Source organism: Hippoglossus hippoglossus, chromosome 22 (assembly GCF_009819705.1).
Source record: "Hippoglossus hippoglossus isolate fHipHip1 chromosome 22, fHipHip1.pri, whole genome shotgun sequence".
In the NCBI taxonomy this organism is placed as follows: Eukaryota; Metazoa; Chordata; class Actinopteri; order Pleuronectiformes; family Pleuronectidae; genus Hippoglossus; species Hippoglossus hippoglossus.
The window spans coordinates 6,643,859-6,660,683 of NC_047172.1; the positions used below are offsets into that span (position 1 = coordinate 6,643,859).

The window sequence follows — 16,825 nt, forward strand, 5'->3', positions numbered from 1 at the left end:
GCGTAAAAACATTATTTAATCCTCTGACATGACTGCAAATGTGTCTCTTACCCTCATTTTATCATGGAATTTATACACAATTAAATGATGAACAATGACTTCTCTAAGTAGACATCATTCACTGACTTGAAATAGGGAGAATGGGGCCGTTTTCATTCCCACTCCTCACCCTGAACGTCTGTTCTTGCTCTTATGTAATTTTGGTGAGTGGGTATGATCTCCTGTGAGAAGTGTGTAACTGACTGTCCACCAAGTTCAGGAGTAATGCTGAACTGTAGATCACTTAATAAGACTTAGAAGTTATTAAAAAACAGTGTTTATCGCCAATACTCAGCAGGAAACTGTAAAAATATGAAGAATTCCAAACTGAGTTTGTTACAGCAGCAACTCTTCTGGTTCAGGAAGCTGAGGATCATGGGTAATGTCCACCGTTCAGTTGTGTTTCAACTCAGTGAGTGGGACTACACTGTTAGAGCTCTGGTGAAGACATTGAGACTTACTACTTGAAAACCTATTAAACCCAAAAGACTTAATGGCCTAGTCTGGCTGCAGAGGGCGCTGCTGCTCTGTAAAAGGTTTATAATGTTGCTTTAATTTTAGGAAACAATAAACCTGATTCTATTATCAAAAACTGGCACATCAAGAAAAGAGGCAGGATGTTGCCCTATTGTTTTTCTTAGATATGTTTAGATTACTGTTTCCATTAATTGCAAGTATTTCATTAAATGTATAAAGTTTATGCTATATACCTTTATGAATTGAAATTGAGTAGCTTACCTCTTTTGCAGTTAGTGGGATGGTCAAACCTTTCTTAGATGCACTTGATGTTTGATTTGCACCTGCAATCAAACACATACAGATAAACACACAGATAAGAAGTGAAGGTGGTGATGTGGTTGATATTTGTGATGCAACATAAGCTGCTTTCAGACAAGCACTGGACTCAGATGCAGTTCCTCCGTATCTCCCGCTGAAAAAGCAGATTCATGCACGTGGAAGACACTGACGAAAACGTCAAGAGAGAAAAAGGCAAAGTCTGGGTAAACTCCGTAGCCAATTCTCTGGATTGTACCCAGAGGGCATGTCTGAAAGCGCCTATCGTGAGCTACGTGCATCAGTGTGAGGTGGTTTTCCACCAGGAGGCGAGTGAGGTTGGATACCTGTTGGTTTGCTTGCACCTGTGGTCAGTCTATATCCACGGCGAGCCATCGATTCAATCACGGCATTTTTGTTTTCTTCTCCCCCCCAGAACGACAGCATCACAGGCATGTTGTACTGGTTCTTCGTGCCCGAGTACACCACCCTGACACAGCAGAGACACCAGCAATGATACAAACACACAAGCTCACAGGTGCTCAGTTTGCACCGGTGCAGGAGAAGACACGAATGAATGTATTGAAAATAATCTGAATAAGCAGTGATCTAGAAAATCAAATGTCAAAGCCGTCATTTTTGCTTCTATTCAGGGTTAGTCAGGTATTAGTGTGGAATTTTCAAACACAGATTTGACACTGACAGGCCAGTAACCATCTACTACTCACCCCTCTACTTTAGCCAAGTTATTGTCCATGACGTACGCCATAGCTGCTGCCAGCTCCCTCTTGATGTGTCCCACCTGGCTGCCATAAATGTTGGCGACCATCACTGCGTTACGGTCGTATGGATTGTGCGGCTCACGCACTAAGCCGACCATTTCCCCTTGATTCACCTGTACAGAGAAATAGTCAGTAAGTTCAGTTTTTTAAGTGTAGCACCTTTCACGGAGCAAAGTCACAAAGTGCTTCACAAAAGCAAGATTGTTGAAAATCTAAACGGTATAAGAACGAGACGATAAACATGCAACACGTCTGGAAAACTAGACAGAGGAAGACTAGGGCACGTTGAATAAATGAGTAGTAACCCTAAGAGGCAGAGGAGATGAGGGAGGGAGGGAACAGAGGATAAAGGGATGAATGGATGGAAAATGGAAAAGTAAGTGTGGGTTGAGAAATATGAGACAAACACAGCATGATGGGTTGACCAGGTATATGTAAGTCAGAAGTACGAAGTGACCTGCTGGTGATGTAGAAGCAGGTCAGAGATGTGTACGCAGGTGCCGGACCATGCAGTGCATCTATCTGTTCGAACCTTAAAATGAATCCTGAACTTAATTGGGAGCCTGTGTAGAGAAGATAGGACGAGTGCGATGAGGGGTCCGATCAGAGAAGTGTAAAGAAAATGTTTCATTCAGAGGACGTCAGCTGAGTAGCCGGTCCTAAATATGTGGCGCAGTGAAATGAACGTGGCCCAGATCGGCTCTGAAAGTGAGTGATTGGATCTCAGGATGTATTGAGGACACAACTGGGTGCGTTCAGACCTGAATTTAGTGCCGACCACGTGTGATCGGATCAGGACGGATGTCAGATTGTTTGGGGTTTGATTTTGAGTTGTTGCTGAGACACCGTGAAGTGGCATCGCATCACTAACTCCTTGCAAAGTGGATGTTCCGTCTCCATTCGTGAAATCAGTGTAGTGGATGTGCAGAAGTGAACCCTGACTGATCCTCACCACCCCTGTGTAAAATCTGAGGCCGACCACGGTGCCCTGCAGGTGTCCAAACAGCACGCTGCCGTCTGCGTCCGGCTCCTCGGCCGCCGCGGCTCTGATGGCCTGGGAGAGGGTCTCTGTGTCGGATTCATGGGGGTCTGAGAAGAGGTCGTCGTCAGTATAGCTGCCCCAATGCATGTCCCACCTGTGGAAATTCATCTGGACACCTGGAGAGGACACTGAGACAGAAAGAGGGATGTGAGTTTGGACAGGCAGCAGAGATCAGCTGACGAGATAAACACCCCCCCCCCCCCCTTCTTTCAGGGATGAGGCTGTGGGATCCAACGACGACAGGAAACATCCAGGAACAAAAACTTTACAACACAGGAAACAGGAAACGTTTAGGCAGGTGCACACTTTATAACTTTCAGGATTTGTAGCTGCAGAAAACTAGCATCACCAAACTGTGACTGAATAACGAGGCAACGCCGTCGACTGGTCGAGTGGCCCGAGCGTTAACACAACCAGTCAGCCAGTAACGGCTCAAGCCTGCCTGACGGTTAGAGTTGTTAGCATTAGCTTGTGGTTTGATTTAACGTTAGTAGATTTGTTAGCTAAGTTAATCCTGCGCTGTCTGCTCTGACGCCGCGTTCACACGCACACAGCTGCACACAAAGTGTACACGTGATTTCGCTGTTATTTGACTGTTCGTTCTTACTGGTTTCTCCTCTGTGTCGTAGTTTGTTTATTTCTGGTCTTTGAGCTTCTTTCTCTCTGTTGCTCTCGTATCCAGGAGTCAGCTGCAGTTAGTTTGGCACTTCCGGTAGTAGCCTTCAGAATACAATCTAATCTAGGGACATTTTTGAAACGATACAAACTACAAATTATTTGTTTATGCGTCTGTATGTAGATTTTTTTTAAAACAACATAAAAACAAAACATGTCTGGTCTTTAAGGATGTATTGTTATTGTTATAGTTGTATCCCATAGCTTCTGGTAGTCATGGCGAGCCGACTATTACTAACTTCAAGTGAAAAAAATCACCAAATGCAAAATTGATTCATGTTATAAATCAACATAACATAAATGCTGAATAGTTTTAGAGAAATATTGCGGTTATTAAAGTTTTCCATCAAGGCTAGATTGAATTTACTTTGAAAACTAAGGTCACGCCTCCAGCACGTCTACACGCCTTTTGAGGTTCGCGCACCAGGCGCTACGGAAGCCGCGAGGTCCCGGTTCCTCGGTTTGCGAGTCTACGACTTTCCGCTTCCTCTTCGCCTGGTTCCTCCCCGGGCCGAGCAGAGAGAGAGAAGCCCAGGCCCAGAGCTCGATCAGGGGGGGGGAGAAGCTGCACTAAAGGGACGGTGAACAGTTGTTTGCACTCCGGTTGAAAGTCTGTGAAACATCGGAGTCCAACCTGGAGTTTTGAGGAAGCAGCGGCAGACGCGGAGGAGTTTTGGCCGGAGAGCGGTTGATACTTTGCGGTTGACAGGAACCGGTGAGTCGAGCCTTACCCAATGATTTCACTCGGTCTGATCTGTGCTTGCATTGTACTTTCTTCACGTACTTTTACTTCATCCAGACTGGGGGGGGTTCGATTCTGCCAAACATTTAACAGAGACACTTTTCGCGTTTATAGAAACAAAGAGAAATCCAGATCCTGGTGTAAGCTGCTTCTCCTGCTTTGTAATTTAGAATAATGGCAGTGTTCATCATTGTAATAACATGTGCTGCATGTACAAAACATGTGTGGTGACATACACAGTGTGTCTGCATCATTTCAATCAATGGGCCTTTAAATGTCTGGTTTAACACAACATGCCGTGTGGAATCATGGGTATTTTTTTCCAGCTCTGGGTTTCTGAAGGGGATCACTTATGATTTAACTTCACATGACTTCAATTAGATTTATTTATGTGATGAATATGAACATATTGCATATTACATGTAGCAACGCCATATTTCTGCGAAACGAGTACTTTTGATACTTTTACTGTCTTAATCCCATTATAGTTTTGTACTTGTACTCGCTGTGGGATTTTTGATTCAAAGACTTCCACTTGTAATACTACTTAAATGTTGTTATAAAAATATCAGACTAAGGGAAGTGGTGATCTGGCTCGATTGGGACCTTGAATCTACGGTTAAATACAAATTACACATAAAGAGATATACAGGTCTAACAATGATTTCTTTACAACTCTTTTAGGATGTTTGGGCCAAAAATGGAGAATGAAATGTAAAGTCTGAAAGATTTATTGATTGGTTTGCCTTTCACAGACATATCAATAAATCTGCGTTTATGTTTTTTGGTATGAAAAATGCACGTGCATTTATGTTTAGATTTTCCGTTGGTGTGTTTTTATTTTTATGTAAAGTTATTTATGATCAAGTTTATGGCAAAACTGTTAAATATCAAACCTTTTGTTTTGTCTTATGTGATATTAAACTGAATATTTGGGGGTTTCGTTCAATTTAAGTTTAATTTAATTTAACACAGGATGTTTGAAAATGTGACGTGTGGTTCTAGAAAACAGGAACAGTGACTGCATTTATATGGACGGCAATATTCGGACAACTATTTTCTGAATAAGACATTATGTAATCAAGCAGATGGCAACTGTCGTATGTGGATGTCACAAATAGCTGTGAATACTCCGATAGGACGTTATAATGCCATTAAGACGTATATATGTCTACATAGGACAAATAAGGTCGGAATACTCCACATATTTAAATTTGATAATTAGTTTGACTATGACCTGACATGGCAGTGTCTTATGCAGCGTTTCAATGGGAGAGTTAGGACTCTGTACCTCTGTATCTCTAAAACCCTGGCGTTTTCTGTGAACGCTACATATGAAATCAGTGTTTAAATTTGAGACTGTGATTTCTCAGTCCAGACTGTTGATCCTGCAGAGACACTGAACCAGACATTCAAATGCTTCCAGGCCCTGAAACTGAAACAGACTGGTGCTTTGAGTCCTGAGGCTCCTTCTGTACCTGGGCCAAACCGTGGAGTGAGGAGGCGACAGTTTCCTGGGACGCCAGGTTGCCAGGTTGGAGATTTTGATCCGTGGTGATGTTGACACAAGGCTGAGGCAGCTGTTTGAATAACAGGATAAGGTGTTCAGTGTGGGTGTGCAGCTGGGGCAGCGTGTTTACGCTTCATTCACTGCCTGACCTGCAATCAGTGAAGTGACTGCACAGGCTACTTAGCTCAGACTGTGTGTGTGAGTGTGTGTCTGTGTGCACACATATGGTGCATGTGTGTGTTTTTGTCAGATTGTTTGAATCTCGTGTGAATCTTGTGCTTCTGTCACTGAATGAAAAGGAGGTGGAAGTGTTTTGCGTGTGTTTGTGTGTGCAGGCTTCATCACTCCTTCCAGGAAGTCCTACACAGAATGTCCTTTTATAGAAGCCAAATACAAAGGGCTTGCTGTCCACTTCCTGTAAACAGCTTGGCCGTGGTGTTTGCAGCGTTCTGGTTGGCAGGCCCCCCCCCCCCCCCCCCCCCCCCCCCCCCCCCCCCCCCCCTTTTTGGATCTCGGGGAGTTCCAGGATGAGGAAGTGTTCCTCCCCCAACGGTGCATGGCCAAACTCAGGGAATAGAAAGTACTCTGACACAACGAGAGAACGAGGAACCGAAATTATGAAGGGAAGGGAGACGTGAAGGGCTCTGAGGCAAAGCGATGATGAAAACGCGTGGATGTCGTTTGGATGTGGAACAGTATTATTGGTAGCCCAAGGAAGCAGAGACTGTGAAGGAAAAGTGCAGCTTTCATTTGTAAAATCAACATATACACGTCAATATAGTCGAAACTATCAGTTGACAAATTGCTATCTGGCTGATTTACTACTTCTCTCCGTGTTTAATTACTTAAAATTCAGTATCTTCTGGTTTTGAGATCCCAGATACAAAACGCTGCCGTCTTGCACGTTAGCACAGCGGCGATTGGGGGACGGAGCTGTGGTAGCGAGGTCTCAACGATACACACTCAACCGATTGCGAGTTAGTCTCAGCTGTTCAATCATGACGCTTGTTTTACCCATTCAATTTCGGCGTGGATCCGAACAAAATAAGTCATTTGAACGGATGATTAAGGAATGTTGATGAAAAATCAGGCATATGTAGGGGACTGATATATGCGTATTTAAATGTGGTTTCATTAGGGCACTGTTGGGCCTTTGCAGAGGTTTGCGCTCTCTCAACACCACTTGTCCAATACATTATTTTGTCTTGTGTCCTTTCCAAACAAAGCAGTGTCTGTTTTTGTAGCTGTAACCACTAGCTGCTTTGCTTAGCTTAGCATAAAGACTGGGCCTTGTTCCGCTCAATGTGTCACTGGGTCTATGTCCGTTCCTGTCGAGAGGCGAGCTACTTAATCCGTTAATGGTGTCAGAAGTACGAGGGCGTGGACAGTTACACAAGCCTGCATTGCTGATGTTTGCACCTGCCTGCTTCCCTCAAGAGATTCTGCCGCTGCACACAGAAAACTTCGCTCAGAGCTACACAAGAGCAGTTCAAGTGTTCACAATGCAGCGCCTGTTGGCAGGGGGAGTTTGAGTTTAAGGGCTGTGTGTGTGTGTGTGTGTGTGTGTGTGTGTGTGTGTGTGTGTGTGTGTGTGTGTGTGTGTGTGTGTGTGTGTGTGTGTGTGTGTGTGTGTGTGTGTGTGTGTGTGTGTGTGTGTGTGTGTGTGTGTGTGTGTGTGTGTGTGTGTGTGTGTGTGTGTGAGAGATGAACAGGAGAACACGCCTGCTGCAGCCCTGCAGCTATGGAATTCCTACGCAGAGACAACTTGTCTCAGCCTGGCCAGCCATCTCCCAACACACACACATATACATGTAGAGAGAGAGGGAGAGAGAGACTATGAAAATGCACATTAAGGCTGGACTGGGACTAATTTTATCCAGCCAGGGCAAGAACACACTTGTCCCATCCAAGCTCACTGAGGAATGAGGCAGCCTGCTACGACCTGCCCTGAGAATGGTGAAAAGACCGAGTGAGCGAGAGGGGGGAGGATACAGTGAGAGCTAAGCAGATAAATGAGCTATAGTAAAGAAGCTGCACACACTCCCTGGGAACACGGCAGTTTTATTGATCGTTTACCTGGTCTCCTGTGAGACGCAGAAGAGGCGACAAACAGGTGAGTACTTGGCAGCTCAGATAAAAGAGGCAAAGGAAATGAAAAGACAATTGGAGGCGTGTAATGAAAGCTCGGGGGGTGTCTCACATTCTGTAGGTGGACAAGCTCCTAGGGTTGTGTTTTTATAACGATATGATTCTTGCCACGTTGGAAAGTTTGAAGTTTATGGTCAGTGTACGTGAACTTAAGTGTGAAAACCTGCCACATGTAAGCACATAGTCGTTGCGTGAGCCAAAATCATTGCACAGTGGTAACTGGGATAGTTTCGATCCCAGTGGAAGAACACAGGGAATGTGTCAGGTATAAGGCAGCAGGGTGGGGAATAGTGTGAGTCAAGTTAGTGCTTGTGTGCCTTTTAGCTTGTGGCCAAAGGGCTCGGTTATTGAACAGCACAAATCAGATAGTGCAAAGTGTTTTCTGTTATAGCATCACTGGCTTACGATTGTGCGTATTGGCTAATGAGTAAAGGAACATAATCTGTGTCAATACATCTTCACACTTGAAGTTGTCTCAGCAGAGCTGCTGCAGGAGGAGGGTTTGTGTGCGGAGATGAGCTCTCCGCCAGATCTCCCTGAGCCTCGTTTTCATGTCCGGGTTCAAACATGAGCTGTGTCATCGTTGGTCAGACACAGGAAGTGAGGAAACCTTTGTTTGCTTCCTATTTCCTGTCTGTGATGTCAGCAAGAATGTAGGTCGTGGGCTCAGAGTGAATTGAACTGCGTGAGCTGCAAGATTTGTAGAGGTTCTTTTGCGGTTGAGGTGTTTGTGTGTGCGTGCGTGTCTGTGTGAAGATGATCGTTTACATTCACAATATGTGGATCAAACTTGAGTGGGGAGGAAATGCATCCTGAACATATGTAAAAATAATGACATTTAAAGTGTAAGTTCATTTAATATCCTTTACAGGTAAAAGTAGAGATCTATTATCGGATTAAGAAAGTTTAAGGGTTGTTCGTGTTTTTTATTCTTTTGTCCACTTTTTTGACTCTGAAGGCTAAATAACAGAAACACATCTCTGCATAACACATTTCTCATTTCTCAAGCAATTCCGTAGAGTACATACCTCCGCCAAGGCCCAACAGTCCCCTTAGGAAACCACATTTACATTTGGATCTGCACCCAATTGCACTCACTCATAAATATCAGTCCCCTAAACATGTCTTATTTTAATCAAGACCCATGAATTACTCTCTGAGAAATCAACTAAAATGTTGAAAAATGCTTTATCTGGCAATGTTAAGGCAATTGAAAAAAATCCTGGATCCCCCTTCTGACACAGACCTGCACCCAAATTAAATTTCCCTGACCCACACCACATCCTTCTTGCCAAGTTTCGTATATACGTCCTGTAGTGTTTGCGTAATCCTGCTTACAAACAGACAAAAAATAAATAAAACACGACCTCCTTGTTGAAGTTGTAAAAACTGAAGATTATATATGGCAGGGTTTTATCGCAGGACCGTTGTTTAATCAAGCAACTCACTTATCGCCTCTCTCTCTCTCTCTCTCTCTCTCTCTCTCTCTCTCTCTCTCTCTCTCTCTCTCTCTCTCTCTCTCTCTCTCTCTCTCTCTCTCTCTCCTTCCTCATTCGTTTGAAAAGTGAACGAGACTCAACACATCACTTTTGCCCGTTCAGAGCTGCTTCCTGCTCACACTCTTTGTTCCCCACGCTGCAACACTGATCTGCACATATGGGCCTGGATGGATTAGTTGGGTCGGCGTGAGACTTTCTCTGTGTTACTGGAGGCTAAACCTTAACCTGGTGTTCAGCTGTTCCTCAGTAGCATTTTGGGCCAACATAAAAAAAACAATAGCTATTGAGCATGCCACAACAGACTTGCTCTGTGTCTTGAATGCATTCGAATTTTTTTGCATCCAATCCCAACTCGGCAGGTGTACGTGTGTGTAAATGTGTGACAGCGGAGTGTGTGAGGACAAGCCCCCCGCCCCCCCTGTCAGGATGAGCAGCCAAGGAGGAGGAGCCAAGGACCCCCAGTCAGCCAATCACAGCTCTCGGCCTTTGCCGTCTGTGCCGGAGGAGAGGAAGTCCAGAAACAAGATCATCTCTATGTTTGCCTCAGAGAAAGGTAAGGGATACACACTTACACACACACACTTATACACACACATACACAGTAAAAAGACCACAATGGATGGCCAACACATTGACCTTTACCTGCAGGAGGCAGGAAGAAGGACAAGGACAAGGACAGACCTGAGATCTCCTCCCCATCGGACTTTGAACACACCATCCATGTGGGTTTTGATGCTGTCACTGGAGAGTTCACTGTAAGTATCTCACATGACACTCTGTTGCACCAGTACGAGCTAGTTTATGTGGTGTGGATATTAGATGACCTCCCAGATTAGAGAACAACCAGCTACATGATAAAAATTGACACCTAGCCACTCTTTACTTTTGTTTTATGGATAATTCCTTTTATATAATAATTTTCGTTTGTGTGTTTGTACAGGGCATGCCAGAGCAGTGGGCCCGTCTCCTTCAGACCTCAAATATCAGTAAATCAGAACAGAAACAAAATCCTCAGGCTGTCCTCGACATCCTCAAGTTCTACGACTCCACCAGTGGAAAACAGAAATACCTCAGTTTTTCCGCCTCGGGTCAGTTTCTCTTATTTGCTCAGCGGGGAAATAAAATTCCAGGGTTGTAACTGTGCAGACTCGCTTCTCTGTCCTGACACTTTCTCTTGTTTCATTTTGTCTTTTTCAGATAAAGACTCACAGTCGGTGAGTTCCTCCATTTGCTGCTCGGGCTCTTCATCCATTACATTACATTGAATGCATTCAGTCAATTTCATTCTCTCTTTCTCTGCATGCGTTTGCTGTTGCAGCCGGGCAAGCAGGGTACGGCGACCTCCCCGTCGGGTGGCAAGGGCGGCGACGATGATGACGACGACGATACGCCACCTCCAATTGTGGCCCCACGACCAGAACACACAAAATCAGTGAGTCGGCACGAAAAGATGCGACTTCCAGAAAAGTAGCACTACAGCTAAAAGATTATTATTCAAAGATTGGCGAAGCTCGATTCAGTACGTTGAACCCCAAACTGCAGCTGTAGTTGTCGTAAATGAGCCAGTTGTCTCAAACACGCTGTTGTCGTGATCGTCTGCGTCACTTATGTTGATGATTCCCAGCCACTGCCTCTGGTCGCCTGATTATTCACAGTGTAATAATATTACACCAAATTTGACGCTGCTCTTCCTTTGGGCCTTTAACAAAACACAAGTGTGATGCATTTTACATATATGATCTGAAAGACATTTCTGGAATTACTAGATAGATATTTAGAAAAGTTGAAAATATAAGAACCTCCCAGTAATATTTAATTTCAGGCATGTATTTTGTAACCCCGAGTTAATTTTTTGTTTATTACTGTATTTATATTCAGCCACACACAAATCTAGGAGCGGTCATCAAAGGTCAGTGTTCCTGAATGTTCTCTTGCTGTGCTGTGTCAGGTGTACACGAAGTCGGTGATAGATCCACTCCCAGCTCCAGAGGGTGACGCCGCCTCTAAGGCCGCTGACAGGCAGAAAAAGAAGGGAGGCAAAATGACTGATGAGGAGATCATGGAGAAACTAAGTATGAATTCCAGGCAGAGCCACATCTATTTCATGCTCCAGTAGAGCTGACTTAACAGTTTTCTTTGGGACTCTTAGGAACCATTGTCAGTATCGGAGATCCTAAGAAGAAATACACTCGCTATGAGAAGATCGGCCAGGGGTGAGTCACAGTTTTGCAGGATGGAGGATGAAAAGAAAAAGTAGGAAAGATGTTTTATTTCACCTCTCACTGTTTTTCCGACTTTCAGGGCGTCGGGCACAGTTTACACGGCCATCGATGTCGCCACAGGACAAGAGGTAAGGTCACTTCGTCCTGTGTCTGTGAAAGTGCTTGCGAATCCTGTTTTTATTTACAGATTTTGCACGCTGCTTAGTTCACACTTTTCTAAATGAAATTAACCACACACAGCTGAAGTGCTAGCTGCCATGTTTGCAGTATGAGATACTGGAAGGAATCGCTGTAGGCTAAGAGCAGAACCAATTATACTCCTGTAAAAGGGGCATTTTATGGTCAGACTACAGCGTGACAGTTGCCTGGGAGCATTTCTGAGATTTTCTTTATGCCTGCACAGATGCAAACATAAACAAGCTAAAAATCCTTGGGCCCACCAAAAGTTTTCCAGGGAGAGAGGGACAGATTTTGGCGAGAATTCCAAGACCTCATTTCCCAGCGTTCAACTCTTATCAGAGCGTTTCCCCCCTGCAAATAAATCTATGAAAAACAAGTCTAACAATCTATTCATCAATGTTTTATCCCAGCAAATTTTGTATCTCCTGAATTTGACGGTCCTATAACAGAGAGTTAGGGTTAAACTAACAGTATAAGCAGGTAGCATTGCAAATATATTATGTAATTACCTGGACGTATGGTGTGTACCTGGGGAGTCACATTTACAGGATGCTGTGTTTCGCAGGTGGCCATCAAACAGATCAACTTGCAGAAGCAGCCGAAGAAAGAGCTCATTATCAACGAGATCCTGGTCATGAAGGAGATGAAGAACCCCAACATCGTCAATTTCGTAGATAGGTGACACTGACCTCACACGTACTGCACAGACATGTACGATAACGTGTACTGAGTGTGAGTCTGATTGAGTTTGTGTGCATTTTCAGTTTCCTGGTGGGGGACGAGCTTTTCGTGGTGATGGAGTACCTGGCTGGTGGCTCGCTAACCGATGTTGTGACGGAGACGTGCATGGACGAGGCTCAGATCGCCGCTGTCTGCAGAGAGGTACGATTCTTCCCAGACCGCCGAGCTTACAGAAGATATTGGTGAAAACCTTTCAGACCACATAAATCAAGAAAAAGGGTCACCTGAGACGAGGACTAGGAAGGAATGGGAAATGACAGCCTCCACTCTAGCTTTACTTTTGTTAGGGAATATGCCAGACTATAGCTGCTAGGCGTGCGTTATGCAAACGTATGATTTATAGGCCGAACTACTGACCAGGTGTTTCAGCTTTTGAACTTTGCAGAACTTTTACATAGCAAAAAAACTATATAACGTACTTGAGGAAACAATGAAAAAACATCACGTTTCCTTTAAATTATTATTTTGACCATTTATTTACCAAAAGTCAAATTATTAAAAGTCGGATTAAAACTTTTCTGTAATGTTTATGTAACAGTGCATTAACTGTAAAGAATGTAAACCTCCCTCTCGCGCAGGTCATCCAGGCTCTTAAGTTTCTTCACGCCAACCAGGTCATCCACAGAGACATCAAGAGTGACAACGTGCTGCTGGGAATGGACGGATCAGTCAAACTCAGTGAGAGAGAGAGCGCACACGCCAACATGCGCAGACCCACAGACACATATCTGACTGAATATCACGCTGTTTTCATTTTACGTGTGGTTCGGACTGTCACTAAAATGATATCAACCCTTTTTCCCCCCTGTCCTCTCTGTGCAGCTGACTTCGGCTTCTGCGCCCAGATCACTCCAGAGCAGAGCAAACGCAGCACCATGGTGGGGACTCCATACTGGATGGCCCCGGAGGTGGTGACCAGGAAAGCCTACGGACCTAAAGTGGACATTTGGTCTTTGGGGATTATGGCCATAGAGATGGTGGAGGGAGAGCCTCCGTATCTCAACGAGAACCCTCTCAGAGTAAGTGTGGCAAGGGAGGACAGCTTGAGAATTTATTTAATGACTTTTTTAGTTTATAACATTTCATAGAAATAGTGAAAAATGTCAAAGTCCTGTTTTTCTGGGAATATCTTAAATTCCTAACATTTATACTTTTTTCGCCCTTTTCACTTAATTAATAACTCAAACCATTAATCAGTCAAATATTAATATGTGCATGTTTGAGGTTGAATCACGGTGAATCTGAGGATCCCCCGACTTTTCCTCTAGCACCACCATGTGGTCAAAAATTGAATTTATGATGAAACACCTGCAAAACTAATGAAATTCCCTTCAGCTCTTAGTTTTGTCTCAGGCTTCTATTGCTGTTTCTGTGTCACATTTTACAACTGTGATCATCAGGTGTCACATTTGATCATTAGTATTAGATCATTCTAGAAATGTCTATTCATGTAGTATATGCTTAATATATAATGACTACAAAGATTAGCGCCGTGAGGAATCTAAAGTATTGCTTCATGCTTGTGTTCTGTCTTAGGCGTTGTATTTAATCGCCACCAACGGGACCCCCGAGCTGCAGAGTCCAGAGAAGCTGTCTCCTGTCTTCAGGTCCTTCCTGTCGCGCTGCCTAGAGATGGATGTGGAGAAACGAGGCTCAGGCAGAGAACTGCTGCAGGTAGAAGAGACCGCCGCGCTCATACTGCCTCAACTTATCCATACAGATCTCTCAAAATCATCCTGCACAACATTTTCACAGTTGATTTAATCTGCTGGGTTTTATTTCTCGTCATTATTCTTGTTATCATTATTAATCAATCGGGTTTGTGCAAAGTCTAACCAGCTGTTGCTTTATATTAAATGACTAGCATCAATCTTCTCATCTAACTTTATACAGAGGGGCAAATTTCAATCCATCCTTCTTTAGGCTTTTTATTGCATCATCTCTCATCGATAAATTGTCAGAGCGTAGTGAAAAATGTTTATTGTAATTGCCTGAAATCAAAGATATACATCTGACCAAAAGAATCTTCTTTAACTGAGCAGAGAATGTTTGGCAAATGTGACTCAACTTCTTTGTTTGCCCGTCTGTCCCTAGCATCCATTCCTGAAGCTGGCCAAGCCTCTGTCCAGCCTCACCCCGCTCATCCTGGCAGCCAAGGAGGCCATGAGGAGCAACCGCTAAATCCCAGGCTCTAAAGACGATGCCTAACTAACACCAGTAACATCCAAACAAACCAGCCAGCATCCTCTACTGGTTTACGTATGATGATCGTCAGTAAAGTGCATCTCCACTCTCACCAGTCTTTCTGCGCCGAAACGATATCTCTCTTACCCTTGTGCCTCGTTCCAATAGCTACATGCAGCCGTGCCGAATTCCATAATCGTTGCAGTCGTAGCATCCAACACCCGTATCTCACGGAAAGTTAAACCATTCCTGTAAAGAGGTTGGACTCCAACGTTATAGTTTTTAGTCTGGTTTTATACATGAAACTTTTGAATGTTATTCGGTGGTAGATGGAAAATGTCCTTATACCTTCAACCTTCTAGGGGCAGTTTAGAACCCAAAACACGCCTCTGCAATCAAACTCTCTGTGGGGTCTTTTAGAAACTTCACAAGCCCATCATGATGTTTATACTTCCATGCAATGTTTTGTCTTCATCTCTGCCTTATGCAATAGATGCCTTAGTGTGTGTATGTGTGTGTGTGTGTGTCGTACCAGAAAAATACTGTTTGAAATTATCTGTTGAACTGGAGGAAGACTTTGCAGGGGGGGGGGTTTGTACATTATAAATTGGTAGTTTCCTGTATTTTTTAAATGTCTTTTAAGAAGTATGTATATCATAGTTTTTTATTTGGGACTAACACAACAGAAGATGTTTTTTTTGTTTTTTTGTACCAATTCATTCTTACTTCCCTGAACGGTGCACTTATGCACTCCAGACCCTAAAATTGTCTTGATAAGCCTTTGGAAATTGAGCCAGACCTGAATCAATCAGTTTTAAATATGATTTTATTCAACGTTTGCTTTATACCTCGTTTTTTTCCTGCAAGTTTAGACAATCAGTGGGAAAAAAATCTAACATGTACCTTTTAAAGAACCAGTGTGCAGGTTTAAGTTGGATCTATTGAGCACCACTACATTGAACACCACCTCAAACTAAGAATTGTTTTAGTTTTGTTAGCGTAGCACGAGCTCTTTAAAGGGTTTGAAAGTCCTCTTCCATTGAGCCTATCATGTTCCCAAAACGTAGTAGCCCATTTTTTATGTCACCATAGTTTAGGGTGAGTGGAGACGTCTTCAGTTGTTTGCAATCTGCCTTCTCACCACTAGAGGCCACTAAATCCTGGTTCACTGGTCCTTTAAAAGATGCACGATGCAGTAAAAACCCACTCATGTGGTGGACACAAACACTCGGTGCTTGCTACTATCCACGGGCTGGAATCCACTGTTATGTGGCCTTTGACTAGAACACGTTCCATTTATACCGTATGTGTGATATGAATGATTGAAGAATTTAAAAGGAATGCATCAAGGTTCACCATGAAAACACAACTCTTCTATTGTCAAATAAAATCCAAACATGTAAATTATTAATAAAGGTGGACCTGAATAGACTTGTGTCTGGTTTACTGAATGGGGCTGCTGCACACACGGGGCGTGACGGGGATCTTGGGATATTATTAACACTAAGGTTATATTTTCATCTGTGTTTGTTTGTCTGCAAAAACTACTCAACCTATTCCCATGAAATTTACTTTGGTGTGGTGGGGCATGAACCAAGAAAAGACCCATTAAAGTTTGGTGCCGGTCCAGATCAGGGGATGGGTCAAGGAATCTTTTCTCACTGTATTACCACATCTTTTTCAACATTTTCGTTGTTTCCTCAGAGAATAATTCATGGATCTTGACGAAAGAATAAGACATGATCAGGGAACTGATATTTGAGTGTGTTCCAAATAAAAATCCAGATCTAGTGAATTTAAATGTGGTTTTGTAATGGGGACTGTTCGTTCTTGGCGGAGGTATGAACTCTATTGAGCGCCCTTCTAGTTTCTTGATGCAATGTCAACCAGACAACTACAGAGAAATGCAAAATGCCCACTGAGTGATGCACATGAAATGAGGAAGAGACGGAAAGTAACAGATAAAAGAGAAACTTCAGAGAGAGACACAGGGGATCACAGGTTGACTTTTCCCCTCTTTTGACACAAGAGGGCAGCATTCATCTTTATTTGGCAGAAATCAAGTGTGCGCGAGTAAAGTTAAAGTACCACATTAACCTTGCTGCTTCAGTAAAAGATCAGTAGGTACTTGATTTAAAATATACTTAATGTATTGAAAGTACTTGTTTCGAGTGTATCCCATTCTCTAATGCAAGGGTCTACTACATGATTAACTGAATCTCCATCAATCCACTTCAGGTGTTTCTTCTTCATTAGTGATTAGTGACACAGGAGGCGGGATTTAATG

At 43.5% G+C, this 16,825-nt stretch overlaps 3 protein-coding genes across 10 annotated transcripts in view; 2 read left to right on the forward strand and 1 right to left on the reverse strand.

The window, feature by feature from the left end:
• The window catches only part of hltf (helicase-like transcription factor), a 10,549-nt gene extending 7,197 nt beyond the window's left edge, over positions 1-3,352 (reverse strand). For 2 of the 3 annotated variants that reach the window (XM_034577269.1, XM_034577268.1), the window contains exons 1-5: positions 3,245-3,352; positions 2,548-2,765; positions 1,542-1,708; positions 1,161-1,303; positions 778-839 (exon numbers count right to left, since the gene is read on the reverse strand). In XM_034577269.1, the coding sequence (XP_034433160.1) occupies positions 778-839; positions 1,161-1,303; positions 1,542-1,708; positions 2,548-2,765; position 3,245 (591 nt within the window). In that variant the 5' untranslated portion in view covers positions 3,246-3,352. The remainder of the gene's footprint in view (positions 1-777; positions 840-1,160; positions 1,304-1,541; positions 1,709-2,547; positions 2,766-3,244) is intronic. The other variant, XM_034577270.1, reaches the window with a different exon arrangement.
• The window catches only part of LOC117756655 (glycogenin-1-like), a 24,036-nt gene extending 16,891 nt beyond the window's left edge, over positions 1-7,145 (forward strand). The window contains exon 9 of the transcript XR_004612829.1: positions 7,104-7,145. The gene's annotated coding sequence lies outside the window, so the exon portion shown is untranslated. The remainder of the gene's footprint in view (positions 1-7,103) is intronic.
• LOC117756654 (serine/threonine-protein kinase PAK 2-like) lies at positions 3,767-15,969 on the forward strand. Of its 6 annotated transcripts, none has more exons than XM_034577275.1 (16): positions 3,767-4,027; positions 5,481-5,588; positions 9,571-9,764; positions 9,860-9,966; positions 10,152-10,299; positions 10,409-10,425; positions 10,530-10,643; positions 11,160-11,283; positions 11,361-11,424; positions 11,513-11,561; positions 12,179-12,291; positions 12,378-12,495; positions 12,933-13,032; positions 13,177-13,373; positions 13,891-14,028; positions 14,449-15,969. In XM_034577275.1, exons 3-16 carry the CDS (start codon positions 9,587-9,589, stop codon positions 14,533-14,535), a joined length of 1,554 nt encoding a protein of 517 aa, XP_034433166.1. In that variant the 5' UTR covers positions 3,767-4,027; positions 5,481-5,588; positions 9,571-9,586; the 3' UTR covers positions 14,536-15,969. The 6 variants fall into 6 exon arrangements, with proteins under 6 accessions (XP_034433166.1, XP_034433169.1, XP_034433170.1 ...); XM_034577278.1 differs by having other exon boundaries at positions 9,598-9,764; XM_034577279.1 differs by lacking the exon at positions 5,481-5,588 and having other exon boundaries at positions 9,598-9,764.
• The last annotated feature ends 856 nt before the right edge of the window (positions 15,970-16,825 follow it).

What these genes read in the sequence shown, in the direction of transcription:
- LOC117756654 (XM_034577275.1), top strand. Translation starts at nt 9,587, where the DNA reads ATGTGTGACAGCGGAGTGTGTGAGGACAAGCCCCCCGCCCCCCCTGTC. An exon ending in GACCAGAACACACAAAATCA is followed by an intron (nt 10,644 to 11,159) that starts GTGAGTCGGCAC and finishes GTGCTGTGTCAG; the next exon opens with GTGTACACGAAGTCGGTGAT. An exon ending in GGAGATCATGGAGAAACTAA is followed by an intron (nt 11,284 to 11,360) that starts GTATGAATTCCA and finishes TGGGACTCTTAG; the next exon opens with GAACCATTGTCAGTATCGGA.